General features: G+C 36.7%; 1 protein-coding gene across 1 annotated transcript in view; it reads left to right on the forward strand.

Annotated features, from left to right (window-relative positions):
• The window catches only part of LOC150097776 (dynein regulatory complex protein 1-like), a 303,397-nt gene that overhangs the window by 48,952 nt on the left and 238,108 nt on the right, over window positions 1-16,337 (forward strand). The window contains exon 5 of the mRNA XM_090406989.1: window positions 6,757-6,813. Coding sequence (XP_090263115.1) covers window positions 6,757-6,813 — 57 coding nt within the window. The remainder of the gene's footprint in view (window positions 1-6,756; window positions 6,814-16,337) is intronic.

Here is a 16,337-nt window from a genome sequence, read left to right on the forward strand (position 1 = left end):
TAGGAGAACTAGGGGCCATCCCTGGATACTGAGTGAAAGTGTAGTTAGCAAGGGTGTTAGAACTAGGTTTTTTTTTTTTTGCATGGAGAGCAGTGAATGTGTGGAATAGGTTGCCAGAGTCTGTTGTGGCTGCCATGAATGTGAATGAGTTCAAAGCAAAGTATGTTAGATACTGCTCAAATGTTGGATAGATCTTGACATGATGTTTAGGGCCTCCCTCTGAGTCTAAGAACTCCTTGGAGTTGCTTGTAATAATAATAATATGCTAGCCATTATTGACACATTACTTATCATACCTCTCCTCAGATAATCGTGCAGGGTGGCATGGGTCTGGCGACCCATGTCACCCTGCATGACTCTCCAGGCAAAAAAATCTGGTCCTAGCATTCTTACACAACTTCCTTGGGTAACCCATTTCTCTTCCTTCCTGTCATTTTCTGAAAAAAAGTATTCAATATGAATTCTGTAAAATCCCTTTATTGCAGAATACAGAGAAGAGTATACAAAAAAAACATGACCAACTCAGGAGGGTACTAAGTTCAGTTTCATCATATTGGTTGCTAGATGAGAAGGATATTGGTAGTGTATGGGAAGTATTTAAAAAAATACATCAGTGGTGCAGTATTGGAATGTATCCTAAGAGTTCAAAGAATAAACATGGTTGGATGTGCAGTATTATTAAATGAGAGATTCTTAAGAAAAAGATGATGTGGAAGGAATGTTATGTGCATAATGATGATGTTAGTTATGAAAATTATAAGGCACAGACTTACAACTATTTTATGCAAACAAAGTGTGAGTATGAAAAGAAACTGGCTCTGCAAGCTAAAGGCAATCCAAAACAATTTTATCATTATGTTGCAAGTAAAAAAAAAGAATGAACATGAAAGAATAATTCTTATCAGTGTGGATGGTGTGCAGGTGGCAGATGCAGTAGAGATTGTTCAGTTAATGAGTATCCAAACTCAGGTGTATGAAGAGGTGGTATTAGAGCTATTACATAAACTGAACATATATCAGCATAGATGCTAAAAGAATTTTAGCTGAATTGCCTTTTCCTTTGACCTGGTTGTATATTTTAAATCTCAGCAGGGAAGATTCCACAGGAATGGAAAGAATGTAGGATGATCCCATTGCACATGGATGCTGCAAAGATCGATGTGGCTAACTATTGACCTATTAGTATCTCTGTTGTGGTGCCGAAGAATTTTGATAAGTTGGTAAGAGCTTGCATACAGAAATGAGTTGACATGATGGATTTAGAAAAAAAATCAATCCATCACGTCATACATCCAGACAAATAGCCAGTTCCTTAAAGAAATACAACTTCTACACTGCTTTTAAGCTCCACTTGAAACTTGCTTCCCTTATATGTTCCACTAAAGATTAGTTCCTGATATATATAAAGTTCTCTGTTGCTGCAAGTTGGCACACTATGGACAGACAGGTGGATCAACCACCATCCACAGAGATGAACACAAACAATACATCTGCAGTCATGACAACGGTCAGTCTGGTCTTGCAGACTGGTTTTCTAGTCTTACTACTCATAGAATCAGCTGATAAAAAATCCTCCATGCTCCATCATGCAAATTTTAAAAGAAATGCTGCTTTTATAATCTCTAGTTTCCCTCAGAAATCAAATTTTTAATAAATATGGATGAAAGAAATTTCCCAAATAATGGGAAACACTAATTCTTAGAGATCCCAATTTAGAACCATGTGTTTCATTTAGTATTGTGTTGCCTTTGTGTGTGTTACAAGTGTTTGTTTATATTATCTGATGATGCCTCTGTGACTGAAATGAAATACTGAAATAGTTTTTAATCCTTTTCCTGTGCTGTTCTTACTCCATTAAACCTCCAACACGATGTCCTCTCAGCACTTAAGCCTTAACACATGAATATCGGGAGTTTGAGAATATGTGGACTGCAACCTCTGGAAGATAGGAGAAAGAAAGATAGAGATCTACTTCAGAAAGGATCATACAGGATGCCAGTAGATGGAATTTTTCATTTTATGGAGAGTAGGCAATGGATGATGTGGCATCTATGGAAGCAGAATGAATGTAGTCAAGAACAGGGTTGACTGAACTAGCTTCTTCTCTCACAGAGCAGTGCGTGACTGGAGTGGCTTTCATTTGGAGGTTGTGAGTGCATTTTTTTTCCCTTTGGAGTGACGTTTCAAGTTCCTTAGTATTGAAAGAGAGTTTTTGCTCTCTTAAGGTTTCTGCCTGGTCTCCAATGATAACCAACCAGTTTGAAACAGCTCTCAGGCCAGTGAAACCTTATCAAAATGGATCAGTAGAGGGGAATATATGGACACTTGGGCACAGCGATAATCTCTCCTATAAGGTCTGGCTACGGCAAACTCGTAAATACCAGTGAGTGTATTCCTGTGAGCTCTGGTCAAATTTCATACAAAACTTTTATAGTTTCTATATTCAGCTTTGAAATAATGCTGGATTTAATATCCACTTGATTTTTATGATTTTTATAATAATAACATTTTTTTTTTAGTCATTCATTCAAACTTTATATGATAATTCATACATACTATTTACAATATACATATATGCACATATGTTATATGTGTAATGCTATATAAAACCATCATCATTATTGTCATCATCATCGTGCACACATAATATGATTTCTATACAATAAATATTTGTTATGTTTTTTTTGTTGTTGTACAGAAATTTGATGTACAAAGCTTCATGTATTTGTTTTGTTATAAATATACGTTTGACAGAGAGAGATTCTGGCTGTTTATATTTACATGGATAACACATTGAAATTTGTGATTTGTTCAAAGAGTTTAGTTTCAAGTGCTAAGTGAATAATAATAATAATATTATAATAGCAGTAATAATAGCAGTTATGAGGATTATTTGATTGAGGCATGTTCAAGAGGTCTACTTCCACCAAATTCAACGCTAAGGTTGGCTTTTATGAAGATATTGGGATTAGCATAAACTATTAAGTTCTTTGGTACTTTTTTTAAAAAATTGATGTGGTGTTGAGTTTTTTAATTTTGTGATTTGTGAAGAATATGTAGGTCCTATCTGCCTATACTAGCCATGCTGATATAGTCCGACCACAGAAGCGAGAAAATACAATGATCATAAAAGAGAAGTTAATTTTCCGACATGTAATAATAATCAACTCATCCCACAATACGGATTGATTACCCTGTTATCAGAATAGATTCTCCTTCTTTTGACATGTGCAGAAGTGATGAAGGGTCTTGCATCTGTGGACTTACAGTATAGTTTTTACAGTTTATGTTTTAGTGGTCTGTTGTTCGTGTGTTTTCATTTTTGTGGTTGGTTGTTGAATAGCATAAAATGTTCTCTCACTAGTGAACTGTACGAATTGTTGAAGAACCTAGTTGGGTCATGGTCATATTATGCAATGTGTCTCTGTTGTTATGGTTGTTATTATTATTATTATCATCATTGTCAATTCCTGACATGTACTCTCAATGGGCACACAGGATATGATGGTACTACATGAAAAACTTACATCATTATTAACTTCCTATCTACAATTTTCCTCTAAATCAATCTGTTACCTCTCAAGACTCCAACATTATCAGATCTTATATTTCTGTCTTCTAAGATATTTTTTACTGTATCAATCTACCTACATCTTGGTCTTCCTCGGGGTCTTTTTCTTACCAACCTGGCAGAGAACACTTGCTTTGCTAATCTTTCCTATCCCATTCTGTTTAAGTGACCATACCATCTGGGATTAGCTCTGTTAACATGTTCCCGAATGCTAACAATGTCAAGTTCTTTTCTAATATCCTAATCTTTCTCAGAAGTCTCAATCTGTGGTCTCTAGTCTTTGGTGAAGTGTTTTATTTCTAACCCGGCTCTCAGATCTATAAGTTAAAATTGGTTTGCACACTGTTTTTGTTCTTTTGAAATGCCTATTGTCTCAGCAATTTCATACACTTTGAGTCGCCGGTCATCCAATACCATATCGTGCATTTGATCAATGATTTCTAGTGGTGTTACACTTTTTGGATGTCTTTCACGTGAATCATCTCCAAGGCTGGTACAGCTGCATTTAAATTCGGCAGCCTATTTCTTAATTGTAAAACGAAGGAGAAGAATGCTCATAAACTTTTGTGAACTTCGAATGAATTTCTTTTGGCGTTAAACCTTCTTTTACAAAGAATTTTATAACCACACAATACTCAATTTTATCAATTTCAAGAGAGACAGACAACACTTTTGTTTCAGACAGCTATATAAAACAAACTACTTCATAGAATGACTTGCAATTTCACATTGGATGCTTATGACAGATGTACTAACTTAGAAAAAGAAAATCATGCTGATAGTGTTGCCATCTGTGGTCAAGGCAAAGAACTTTTCAGACCACCCTCGTAAATCTGTTATAGTCACCTGCTTTATAACTCCACATAAATTCCTTGATTCCTCTCACCAACTGGTGACAAGTATGATACCTCAGCCTCAATCAGATCCTCTGTTGCTATGGCCAAGTACAAACTCTTGATCCTCGTATTCTCTTCGCTAAATGCTGCATCAGACATTTGTCTCTCAAGTATTCCAAAAATTTACTTCCTGTATGCTATTTACTTTGGCCATTTTCTATTGCCATAGTTAATGTCCCCCCCCCCCCACACACATCATAGCGGTCGTTCATTTTGCACTTGCGAAACTAATTTGCTTAAACATTTCCTTCTCATCACTATTCACATTTTACGGACTATAGCAACATCTCATTAAATATCCTGTCCTATCCACTTCTTCCTTACACCATATAATCTCAAAAGCCATCACTGCCATTATCCCATCTGATTCTTTATCCTGAAGCACAATTCATCTCTTACCATAAGTAGTACTCCACTACCCCTTTTACCTTCTCTAAACCTGCCAAAATATGCTATTCCTTTCAATTTCTGTCCTTGTCAGAACATCCTCCTCCAACTAAGTTTTGCTGATACTGAACAGTCTTCAGATAGAGTGAATCAGTCAATTCCTCAAACTCATTCCCTCTATTCTTAACACTTCTGGAATTTGTATATAGAAAAACCAGTGCTATCAGCATTCCCATAATGCTCCTTCTTGCCCAAAAACAACAGACAATCCTCTCTCTTTTTGCCTGCATTGTTTTTCAAATGCAATCTATTTCCTTCATATAGCGCCTTTCTATCATCAAATTCACTCCAAGCATCTGCTTATTCTAGATCTCTCTTCTTATGCACTCTCCTTGTCATCTCATTCACTATCACTGCTCTTTTTTTTTTTTTTCGTAATATCATACCAAGACAACACACCTATCCCTTTTCCACCACACACTCTGAAACGTCAATTTCAAATCTGTTGTTTTATGATTCACGCTACCTCTCAGGTTAGCACTACCAACTGTCGCTGTTTTCTCATCCACACTTTAATCTTATTTCTTTGCCATCGCCTTGTTTCTCCAGCCATTCAATCCTCTGACACTTTGCTCTGCACATCACAAGTCATCAAATCTTCATATATCACACTTGTTTAGATTCATTCATTCTTCTCTCACTGTATCCCTAAATCCGTTATGCTTTCACTCTCCCTCCTTTTCCTTCTACTTTCCATTATTGCTCTTAGCTCTCTATCTCTTGTTCTCACACTTGACTTTCTGTACTTTCCTCTCTTTTCCTGTCTCTTAGTTTGTCATCTACTCCTTTGTTCTCTCACTCCCATTCTTGTTCTTGTGCACTGCTAACCTCCAAAGTCTCTTAATCTCTCCATTTATTTTCCTCAACTTAGTCTTCATACCTCCCATTTCCATTTGCACCACTGTTTCTTTCTCTCTGCGCATCTCACTTTTACCTGACATTCCTGCTCACATTTTGGCCATGTATTTGCCTCAGACGCTGTCTGAGGCAAATGCACTGGAACCGCTTTCCCATCCTTCTCACTATCTAACAAGCTTCTATCTTATGTGTTGGCATTCACCCATTTCCAGCTCACTACTTCTGCTGTTGCTAAAGTCTGAGACAATAACATTTAAGTCACCAGAGCTTCCTGCTGCTTCCATTTGATACAAACATGCATGTTTCCTTTCTTTCTTGCCACATTCTTCGTTCAGAGTTAATTCAAATTAGGTTAGTTTAGTTTAATTAGGTGAATTTGGTTAATTTATATTTAGATACATTTAAATCATCTTAATTGTATTTACATTTAAATGTTTGTAATCATGTGCTGATTCTTTGAATAGTTCTTTCAAAAGTGAAAATTCATAAAGTACTGAACTGATTATGCAAATTATAGAAATGTACATGTGTATATTTTTGTACAGTGTAGCTACCTTCTAAAAACTATCTTCTCTTATTTATATATATATATATAGATATATATAGATAGATAGATAGATATATGGTGTTGCTTAATGGCCATGTTACATGATAGAAATTCAGTGGTAATTACTATTAAATATTTATTTGCATATTTATATGTATTGGTAATCCATGATAAATACATTCAGCTCTTCTTAGACCAAATCCATGGAGACCAAAGAAATAGTTTGTTAGCAGGGGCTGGCTAGCTTTTCTTTAGCATAGTGCTATGCTATGTTTCTCTGCTTGGGACTTAATTTTCAGGAACTTGTTGCTGTAGTGAGAATTATGTATTTATTGTGCAAGAATAATGCTTATTTCTCTACAATGAAAAGAGTAGATCTAGTTTTTTAAAAATTATCTTAAGTGAATTCACTTTCTCTAATGTCTTCTTGATTTCAGATAGTATCACAGTGGGAATCAGTTAAAAAAATAAAGGTACCACAGAAACTTCATGATGTAAGTAAACCTCACTATTTAACATTTAATTGTATTGTGTTTATTAATTTGATTATGAAAATTTGAATTATGAAAATATAAATGTTTGTTTTGATTACAGAAATTCTTGTTATATCCAAGGCAGTTTATCATTCAGTAATATACCACATATTTTCTTTTAATAAATAAATGAGTTATTAAAATGAACAATTTGGCTTACTGAGCACTTATACTGGAATGTACTGTATTGCATTTTTGTAATTAATTGTGACATTTCATTCAAGTTTAGTGAAAATATATGGATGTGCCAAATCAAAAATAGCATCCTTTGTAAGTGAAATCAAAGAGGAAAAATGAACTGTTTTTGATTTATATTTATAAATGACAATAATCATAGCATCTGCATATCACATCCATTTTAAAGGCTGCACATTGTAGTTCTGCTATGATAAGAAGTACTCTAAATTGTTGGGATAAGGAAGTGGTTGTGCCACTGTATAAAGCACTGGTCAGACCATACTTTTACTCTTGTGCTCAAATCTGGTCACCTGGTTTCAGTGTGATGTGGAAACATTGGAGAGGGATCCAGAGACGAGTGACTAAGACAATATCAGGATGTTGGAATGCTGGCTATGGAGAGAGGTTGAAGAAATGTGGATTGCAGAGTTTAATGGATAGGAGGAAAAGAGGTGATATGATATAGATGTTTAAGTTAGTGAGAGGATTGTATAAGATTAATCCAGAAGGGATTATAAAAAGAGTAGAAGGCAACAGGGGAAGAACCAGAGACCATCCCTGAAAGTTATGTAAGAGCATGGTAAAGAGGGGTGTTAGGAGTAGAATTTTTACATGGAGGATTGTCAGTGAATGGAACACATTACCAGCATGTGTTGTTAATGTAAGAAGTGTTAAATATTTTAAGATTTGGTATGATAAATATGTTGTCAGTTGAATGAACCTCTCACGATGAGTCTGCTGACTCCATGGAGGGTGCAATAATAATAAAAATACAGCAAAGGAACCACACTCGTAAAGCTGTGGAGGAATATTGTTTGGCTAGAAAAGAAGAAAAAATGAGTGCATAAAAATAGAAAGAAGAAATACTATCATGATGAACCAATTCCTTAAGGAATTGGAACATCTCAGAAGTATGAATGAAAGCAGATCTTTCTGTCAAAAGTTAAATAGTAGTCAGAAAGATTAACGGCCTAGAACAACATCATGTAGGGATAAGGAGGATATAATTTTGAGTGGGAATGAAATGATACTAGGAAGATGGGCAAAGCATTTCAATGAGTTATTGAATCCAAATATATGTGGTCAATTAGATGATATGGAAGAGAGCCAAGATCTGGAAGCAGTTGAACCAGTACCAACAGAGGCAGACATGGAGGCAGCTATTAAAAAACTTAAGAACAATAAAGCCCCAGGAATGGATAGGATACAAGCAGAATTAATTAAAAGTGCAGGTACAGAATACTTTAAGCAGCTGTGTCAAATTATCAACAAAATCTGGATTAATGAAACAATTCCAGACGAATGGAATTTGAGCATCATATGCTTCATCCATAAGAATGGTGATGTAATGATATATTCTAACTATAGAGGAATTAATTTACTATATACAACTTATAAAATTTTCTCTAACATTCTATTTAAAAGACTTCATCCTGAAGTTTATCAGATGCATTCAACAAGTTCCCATCCCAGTACACAAACCAATTTCTCTTCAACCGAGCAGCTATTAAAAAACTTAAGAACAATAAAACCCCAAGAATGGATAGGATACAAGCAGAATTAATTAAAAGTGTAGGTACAGAATACTTTAAGCAGCTGTGTCAAATTATCAACAAAATCTGGATTAATGAAACAATTCCAGACGATTGGAATCTGAGCATCATATGCTTCATCCATAAGAAAGGTGATGTAATGATATATTCTAACTATAGAGGAATTAATCTACTATATACAACTTATAAAATTTTTTCTAACATTCTATTTAAAAGACTTTATCTCTATGTAGAGAATGTTATTGGTGATTATCTGTGTGGATTCTGTCAAGGAAGATCTACAAATGATCAGATTTTTAACATATGCAAATTACTGGAGAAATGTAATGAATTTGGAATTGAAAGACATCACCTTTTCATAGATTTTACATCTTATTTATTGCAATGGAGGAGCTACAGATTCCATGAAAACTTATTGCTTTAGTTAACGCTACAATGAGAAATACTCATTGTCAGATCAAAATTCAGAACATGTTGTCTGATCCAATATATATAAAAAATAGCGCTTGACAAGGAGATAGCTTAGCTTGCTTACTGTTTAACATACCACTTGAAAAGGTTTTCAGAGATGCTGGAGTTAATACAAGGGGAATTATTTCTACAAGTCATACAAATTACGGCATATGCAGATGATATCGATATTATAGGAAGGACACAAAAAGCAATGGAAGAAACTTTCATCAGTTTACAAAAGGCAGCAAAGAAAATGAATTTGCAGATTAACCAAGAAAAAACAAAGTATATGCCAGTAACTAGAAAGATTTGTGATAATAATCCTCAAATTGAAATTGGTTCCTATAAATTTGAAATTTATAGGAACCAATCTGGATTAAGGAACCTGACTGGAAAAATATAAAGGAAACCATACTAAAAGCAGCAGAAGAAAGTTTAGGATACAAATCAAGATAAAACAAAAAATGGCTCAGAACTTGGAATGATGACTTAAAGGAATTAATCGAAAGGAAAAAACAGGCTTTTAAAATCTATCTGCAAAGAAAAAACACTGCTGACTATATACAATATAAGAAATTATGAGCTGAAGTCAGAAAGCTTTCCAGAAGTGTATACGTAGAGAAGATTGGAATAAATATGTTAAATCATTAGAGCAGAATATCACTGGACCACAAAGAACAGGTTTTAAAATTTTCAGGCAACTACAAACAGCAGAAAATGACCAATTAAGAAATAATCTAATTTCCAAAGAGGATTGGATAGAATACTATAAAATATTGTGGAATGAAAAACAAGAAATACAAAACAATGACAAAACTCACAAAATTGGAGATATCAATATACAGGAAAGTAGAGAAGAAATAGTAATAGAAGAATTAGAAAAATAATTAAAAAACTCAAGAAATAGAAACAAAGCTCAGGCCTGGATGGAATTGAGCTCTTTAAATATGCAGATAATAGCTTAAAAGAAAACCTACTTAAACTCTTCAATAATATCTGGAAATATCAAAACATCACAAAAGAATAGGAAACTGGAGTAGTAATAAATATTCACAAAAAAGATCCCAAGGACAAATGTGAAAATTACAGAGGCATTAATCTCTTAATAACAGCATCTAAACTATATGCAAACATCTTAAAGAACAGACTAATTAAATATACAGAAAATTATTTAGAAGAACAGCGTGGCTTTAGAAGAGGGAGAGGATGCATAGATGGCTCTTTCACAATGCAACAGATCATAGAAAAAACAAAAGAATTTAACCTGCCCACTTTTCTTCTATTTATTGACTACAAAAAGGCATATGATAACTTGAAAAGAAATCTACTCTGGAAAATATTACAAGATGATAAAATACTTCCAAAATTAATTAAAGCAATAAAAAGTCTATACAGAGGAACAAAAATTTGCATCAAATTTGCAGATGGAACATTATCAGAACCTATAACTATAAATAAAGCAGTAAGACAAGGTTGTGTCTTACTCCTTTGCAGCTTATCCCCAATCCTATTCAACATTTATATGAACAGAATCCTAAAAGAATGGAAAACAACTGTCAAAGATGGAATTAAACTAACAAATAATAAACAGCTGTTTATTATTTAGCTGTTTATTATAGCAAATAATAAACAGCTAAATAGATACTTCATGCAGATGATCAAGTAATAATTTCAAATTCAGAAAATAAACTCCAAATTGCAACTAACCGTCGAAATTAAATAGCAAAAAAATTTTAAATGAAAATCTCTGAAAAAAACAACAACAAAAGCTATGGTAATATGTTGGAACACCATTCAAAATGAGAAAATTATTATTATTATTATTATTATTATTATTATTATTCAGGCCTCCATGGAGTCAAAAGACTAATCGTGAGAGGTCCTTCCTAAGAAACACAAAGTCTATCAAGACTCATCGAGGGGAAGTCCTCCTCCCTAAGAAACACAAAGTCTATCATACCACTCCTTGAACTCATTGACCGTTCTCGCTCTCACCACTCCATCAGGCAATGCATTCCATGGTTCAACCACCCTCCATGCAAAGAAACCACTCCTCACCCTCTTGCTCACAGTTTCCTTTCATAACTTCCAGGGATGGCCTCTTGTCATCACTCCTTCCTGCTGTTCAACCAAGTGAAAGAACTCCCCAGTATCAATCCTGTAACTACCTCTCAACAGTTTAAAAGTCTCAATCATATCACCTCTCCTTCTTCTATCCACCAAACTCTGCAGTACACATTCCCTCAGCCGATCCTCATAACTATCATTGTACAGTCCTGAAACCATCTTTGTTATCTGCCTTTGTACCCTTTCCACAGTTAAATTATCCCCTTCAAATCCTCGGAACCAAATCTAAGAACAATAGTCCAAGTGTGATCTGATCAGGGTCTTATACAACGGAATGATAACTGTTTTATCTCTGCAGGACAGTGTCCTTCTCATTATTGCAGCAATCCTCTGTGTTACCTTCACCACCTTTGCAATATGTCCCTTAAATTTCAGGTTTCTATCAATCATCAACTTCAGATCTCTTGTCTCCCCTACTTCCTCCAGTATAACTCCTCCCATAGAGTATGCAGTGTCCCATCGATGTTTTCCAAACTTCAAGACCTCACATTTTGCTGCATTAAACCGACACTCCAATTCATTTGGCCATCTATCTATCTTATTCAAATCCTCTTGCAGGGCTGCCGCATCTGCACTATTACTAATAATCCTTCCCAGCTTCGCATCATCTGCAAATAACTGAATATCCCCTTGCAATCCACTGACAATGTCATTGATACAAAGGTTAAGCAATATAGGTCCCAGTACTGAGCCCTGTGGGACCCTACTTGTAACCCTCTGCTTCCTTGAAACTGCCCCACCATACACAACTCTCTGATACCTATCGGACAGCCAATCCTGAATCCAGTTGACCAATCTAACATCCAGACCCATGTTCTGCAACTTAAATATCAGGTTATCATGTGGCATCCTGTCAAATGCGTTCACTAAGTCTAAGAAAATGGAAGTATATGCCTTTCCCTCATCTAATGCTCTTGTAACTTTATCATAAAAGGCTAGCATATTGCTAAAACAAGAGCGCTCCTTCACAAATCCATGTTGACTCTCACAGATAACGTTACCCTCATCTGTCCAATGCTGTATACGGTCCTTCACTACTTTCTCCAAGATCTTATTAACTACTGATGACACACAAACTGGCCTATAATTGGACACTTCCAGTCTGCTACCGCCCTTATGCAATGGTGCTATCTTACCTTCCTTCCATTCCATGGGCACCTTTCCCACAGCCAGACTTTCATTGAAAAGCCAGGTCAAAGGCACTGTCAGTTCCCTAGCACATTCTCTCAAAACTTGTGGTGAAATACCATCCAGTCCCACAGCTTTACTGACATCCAGAGTACTCAGTATTTGAAACACACTCTCCTCCTGTACCTCTAAACCTCGAAAATGCCCTATCCCTCTAGCATTGAAACTGACTCCTCAGGATGAAATGCTCCAGTAAAGTGTTCATTGAATAATTCTACTATGTCCTCTGCATCAGTCACTCTATTCCCATTTTTATCCCACAATATCATTCTTCCAAAGTCATTTCTCCTCCTACTGGCCACATATCTAAAAAATTCCCTAGGATTTTCTTTGGATCTTAGCGCTAATCTCCTCTCATATTCCAGTTTTGTCTTGCTTACCATACTAGTCACTCTTCGGGCCTGTGTCTTATACTCTCATGCATCTTCTCTTAACCTGTCTCCTTATATCTCTTCCACAGCCTCTTTTTCGCATGCAATTCTGTTTAATATTGTTTGTCATCCACTTTACTCCAAATTGTGTCCTCTTGTTCACTCGTAGTATATAACTTACCATTGCTGCTAACAAATATTCTTTCATAATTTCCCATGCACTAATGATATCCCAGCCTTTCAATTCCTCCCTCCATGAAACTTCCCCAAGTTGACGGCTTAGACTATTATAATCACCTGCTTTATAATTCCACATATGTTCCCGTCTCTCTCTGATATGTCTATTCATTTTCCAAGTCAAAACCATATAGTCACTCTATCCAACTGGTGGGAGAGATGTCATCTCAGTTATTATCAACTCTTCTGATGCTATAACCAAATTCAAAACTCTTGAACCCCTCTATTACATGTTGCCTAAGACATTTGTCCCTCAAGAATTCTGGAAATTCCACTCCCTTATTACTACATGCATCTTCCTCTCCCCAGTTTATACTACTGTAGTTAAAATCTCCCATAACAATCATTCTTCTTAAACTTGCCAAATTCAACTGTCTAAACATTTCATGGTCCCCACCCTCTGTACTCCTGGGTCTGTAGCAACACCCCACTAAATATCCTGTGTTGCCCACCTCTACCTCACACGTATGCTTTCAAAATCATTAGTGTCACTGCTTTCCAAAGTCTCCACTCTTAGAGGATATAGGTCATCACTTATCATAAGCAGTATCACCACCATGCTTTCCCTTCCTATCCTGCCAAAAAATGCTGTACACAGCGACTTTTATTCCTGTTTTTATATCCTCTTCTGTCAATTACGTCTCAGTGATCCCAATAATTTTTGTCCAGGCTGATGGTAGCTGCGCCACCAATTCCTCTCTCTTATTCCAAATACTCCTGGCATTAGTATATAGCATATAAATGCCGTTATTTCTATACCCAGCATTATCCCCTCTAGACTCCACTGGGCTCAGTGTTACCTGATCTCGTCCCCCTTCTCCCAAGTATCCATTCCCACAAGAGGCCACCCCTGCTACCATCCCCCCCTGGGACACACTGACTTTTTCAGAACAGCAATCTCTCCAGATGCCTACGTCCTTCCTCATTCAAATGCAAATGGTCTATTATTACTATTACTATTATTACGGGCAACTCCAGGGAGTCATTAGACTCATCGAGGGAGGCCCCAAATCATATTCATCACAACTATTTGACATTCATACAGTATCTATCATACCTCGCCTTAAACTCATTCACTGTCACAGCATCCACCACAGACTCAGGGAGCGCATTCCACTCATTCACTACTCTAAAAGTAAAGAACCCAGCTCTAACACCTTTACTAACCACACTTTTGCCCAGTTTCCATGGATGTCCCCTAGTCCTCCCAAAACCAGCCCTGTTCTCAAAAATATCTTCTGAATTAATTTTATAGAACCCCTTCAGTAATTTGAATGTCTCAATCATATCTCCCCTCCTCCGCCTATCAACCAATTTTTGCAACCCACAAATCCTCAACCTGTTCTCATACGGTTCATTCCACAGACCTGCTATCATCTTGGTCACTCGCCTCTGGATCCTCTCCACCTCCTCCCCATCAAGAAGAAACCTAGGTGACCAAATCTGAGCACAGTAGTCTAGATGGGGTCTTATCAAGGCTCGATAGAGAGGAACAATAACCTGCTTGTCTCTGCTTGTCAACGTATTCTTCAGCAACCAAGTGATTTGATGAGCTGTTTTGGTCACTTTTGCAATGTGTCCCCTAAATTTCAATTCCTTATCCACCAACACTCCTAAATCTCGTGCCTCATCAATTTCCTGGAGCAGGATTCCACCAATGCAGTAAACTGCCGCCAATCTTTTCACCCCAAAATGCATAACCTTACATTTTGCCACATTAAACTGACCTCCATTCTCCTTAGCCCAGACCTCCAATCTATCCAAATCATCCTGCAAAATTTTGACGTCATCTGCATTCACTATTGCCCTACCCAACTTCGCATCATCTGCAAACAAATGAACTGTTCCTCTCAGATCATTTCCTATATCATTTATGAACAAATTAAACAGCAGTGGTCCAAGAACAGATCCTTGTGGCACACCACTAGTCACAGGCCGTCTTGTAGACTCTACTTCCGAGTAAACCACTCTCTGATATCTCTCCGTCAACCACCCTCCTATCCATCTCACCAACCCTATGTCCATTCCCATATGCTGCAATTTACTGATTAGAATTCCATGTGGAATCCTGTCAAAGGCCTTGGCAAGGTCCAGTAGAATCACCGTAAACCCATTACCCTTATCCAGTTCAGCCGTCACCGTGTTATAATACGTGAGCAAGTTACTGAGGCATGACCTACCCTTCACAAAACCATGCTGTCCCCGATACAGTATCCCATTTTCTTCTATCCAATCTTGTATTTTCCTCTTGACTATTTTCTCTAAGACCTTGACAATGATTCCTGATATGCTAATCGGTCGGTAATTTACAACAGCAGTCTTGGAACCACCTTTATGCAGTGGAACTATTTTCCCCTCTTTCCACCCGCTCGGGACTAACCCAGACCCAAGACTCAAATTAAACAAAATGGTCAAGGGTACTGACAATTCTTTAGCTGCTTCTCGTACAACACGAGCTGGTATACCATCCAATCCCACAGATGTATTGACATTGAGGTTATGCAATAGACTACTCACCTCCACTTCATTCACCACAATTCCCGTATAATCTACTGGGTTATTCGTTTCTGCAATGTCACCACCTGGATGATATGCTTTTGCAAAGTGCTCACTCAGTAACTCAACTATCTCAACTGATTCAGTTACCTCCCTACCATCGGCATTCTTTAAAATCAATCTGCCATGTACATTTTTCCTTTTACTTGCTACATATCTAAAAAACTGTTTAGGATTCTCTTTAGCCTGCATGGCCAATGTTCTTTCGTAATCCTTTTTTGCTTTTCATACCACACTCGTCACCCTTCTGGCCTGCGCTTTATACCGTTCATGTGCCTGCCGGTCACCCTTCTCCTTAAATTCCCTCCATAGTTGTTTCTTTTTTTGCAACTCAAGCTTAATGGTGTTATTCATCCATTTAAGCCCTACTTGATTTATTATTCAGACTTTAGGTATACAGTCAGCCATTGCTTCATGCAAGCACTTCTTAACTAGCCCGATAATTCCACATGTACCCTGTCTTAATTGAAAATTCTACACCTTTACTCTTGCATACAATTCCTCTCTGTCCTCAAATGCACTCCAAGCATCCACATATTCTAGTCCTCTCTTGTCACACATTCTAGGTATTATGTCATTCAATATTACTGCTCTTCTGCTCAGTTTGTCTTTATCATACCTAGGCAACACACACACTATCTTTCCTCTCTGTCTTCTTTCATACCACCTCAAGCAAGAATCTCATATCTCTCGCTGCCCTATTTATACCACCACTCAAGTCATTTGTTTCCACCATCACAATCATCTCATCCACCCTTTCACCTCTCTTAACTGCCAAAGCCACCCTTTCTGTCGTTCCTTCTTGCAAACACTCCTCACGCAT

The sequence above is a fragment of the Typopeltis vanoorti genome, chromosome 17, assembly GCF_054136105.1.
Source record: "Typopeltis vanoorti isolate ZY-2024b chromosome 17, IOZ_Tvanoo_1.0, whole genome shotgun sequence".
NCBI classification, from domain to species: Eukaryota; Metazoa; Arthropoda; class Arachnida; order Uropygi; family Thelyphonidae; genus Typopeltis; species Typopeltis vanoorti.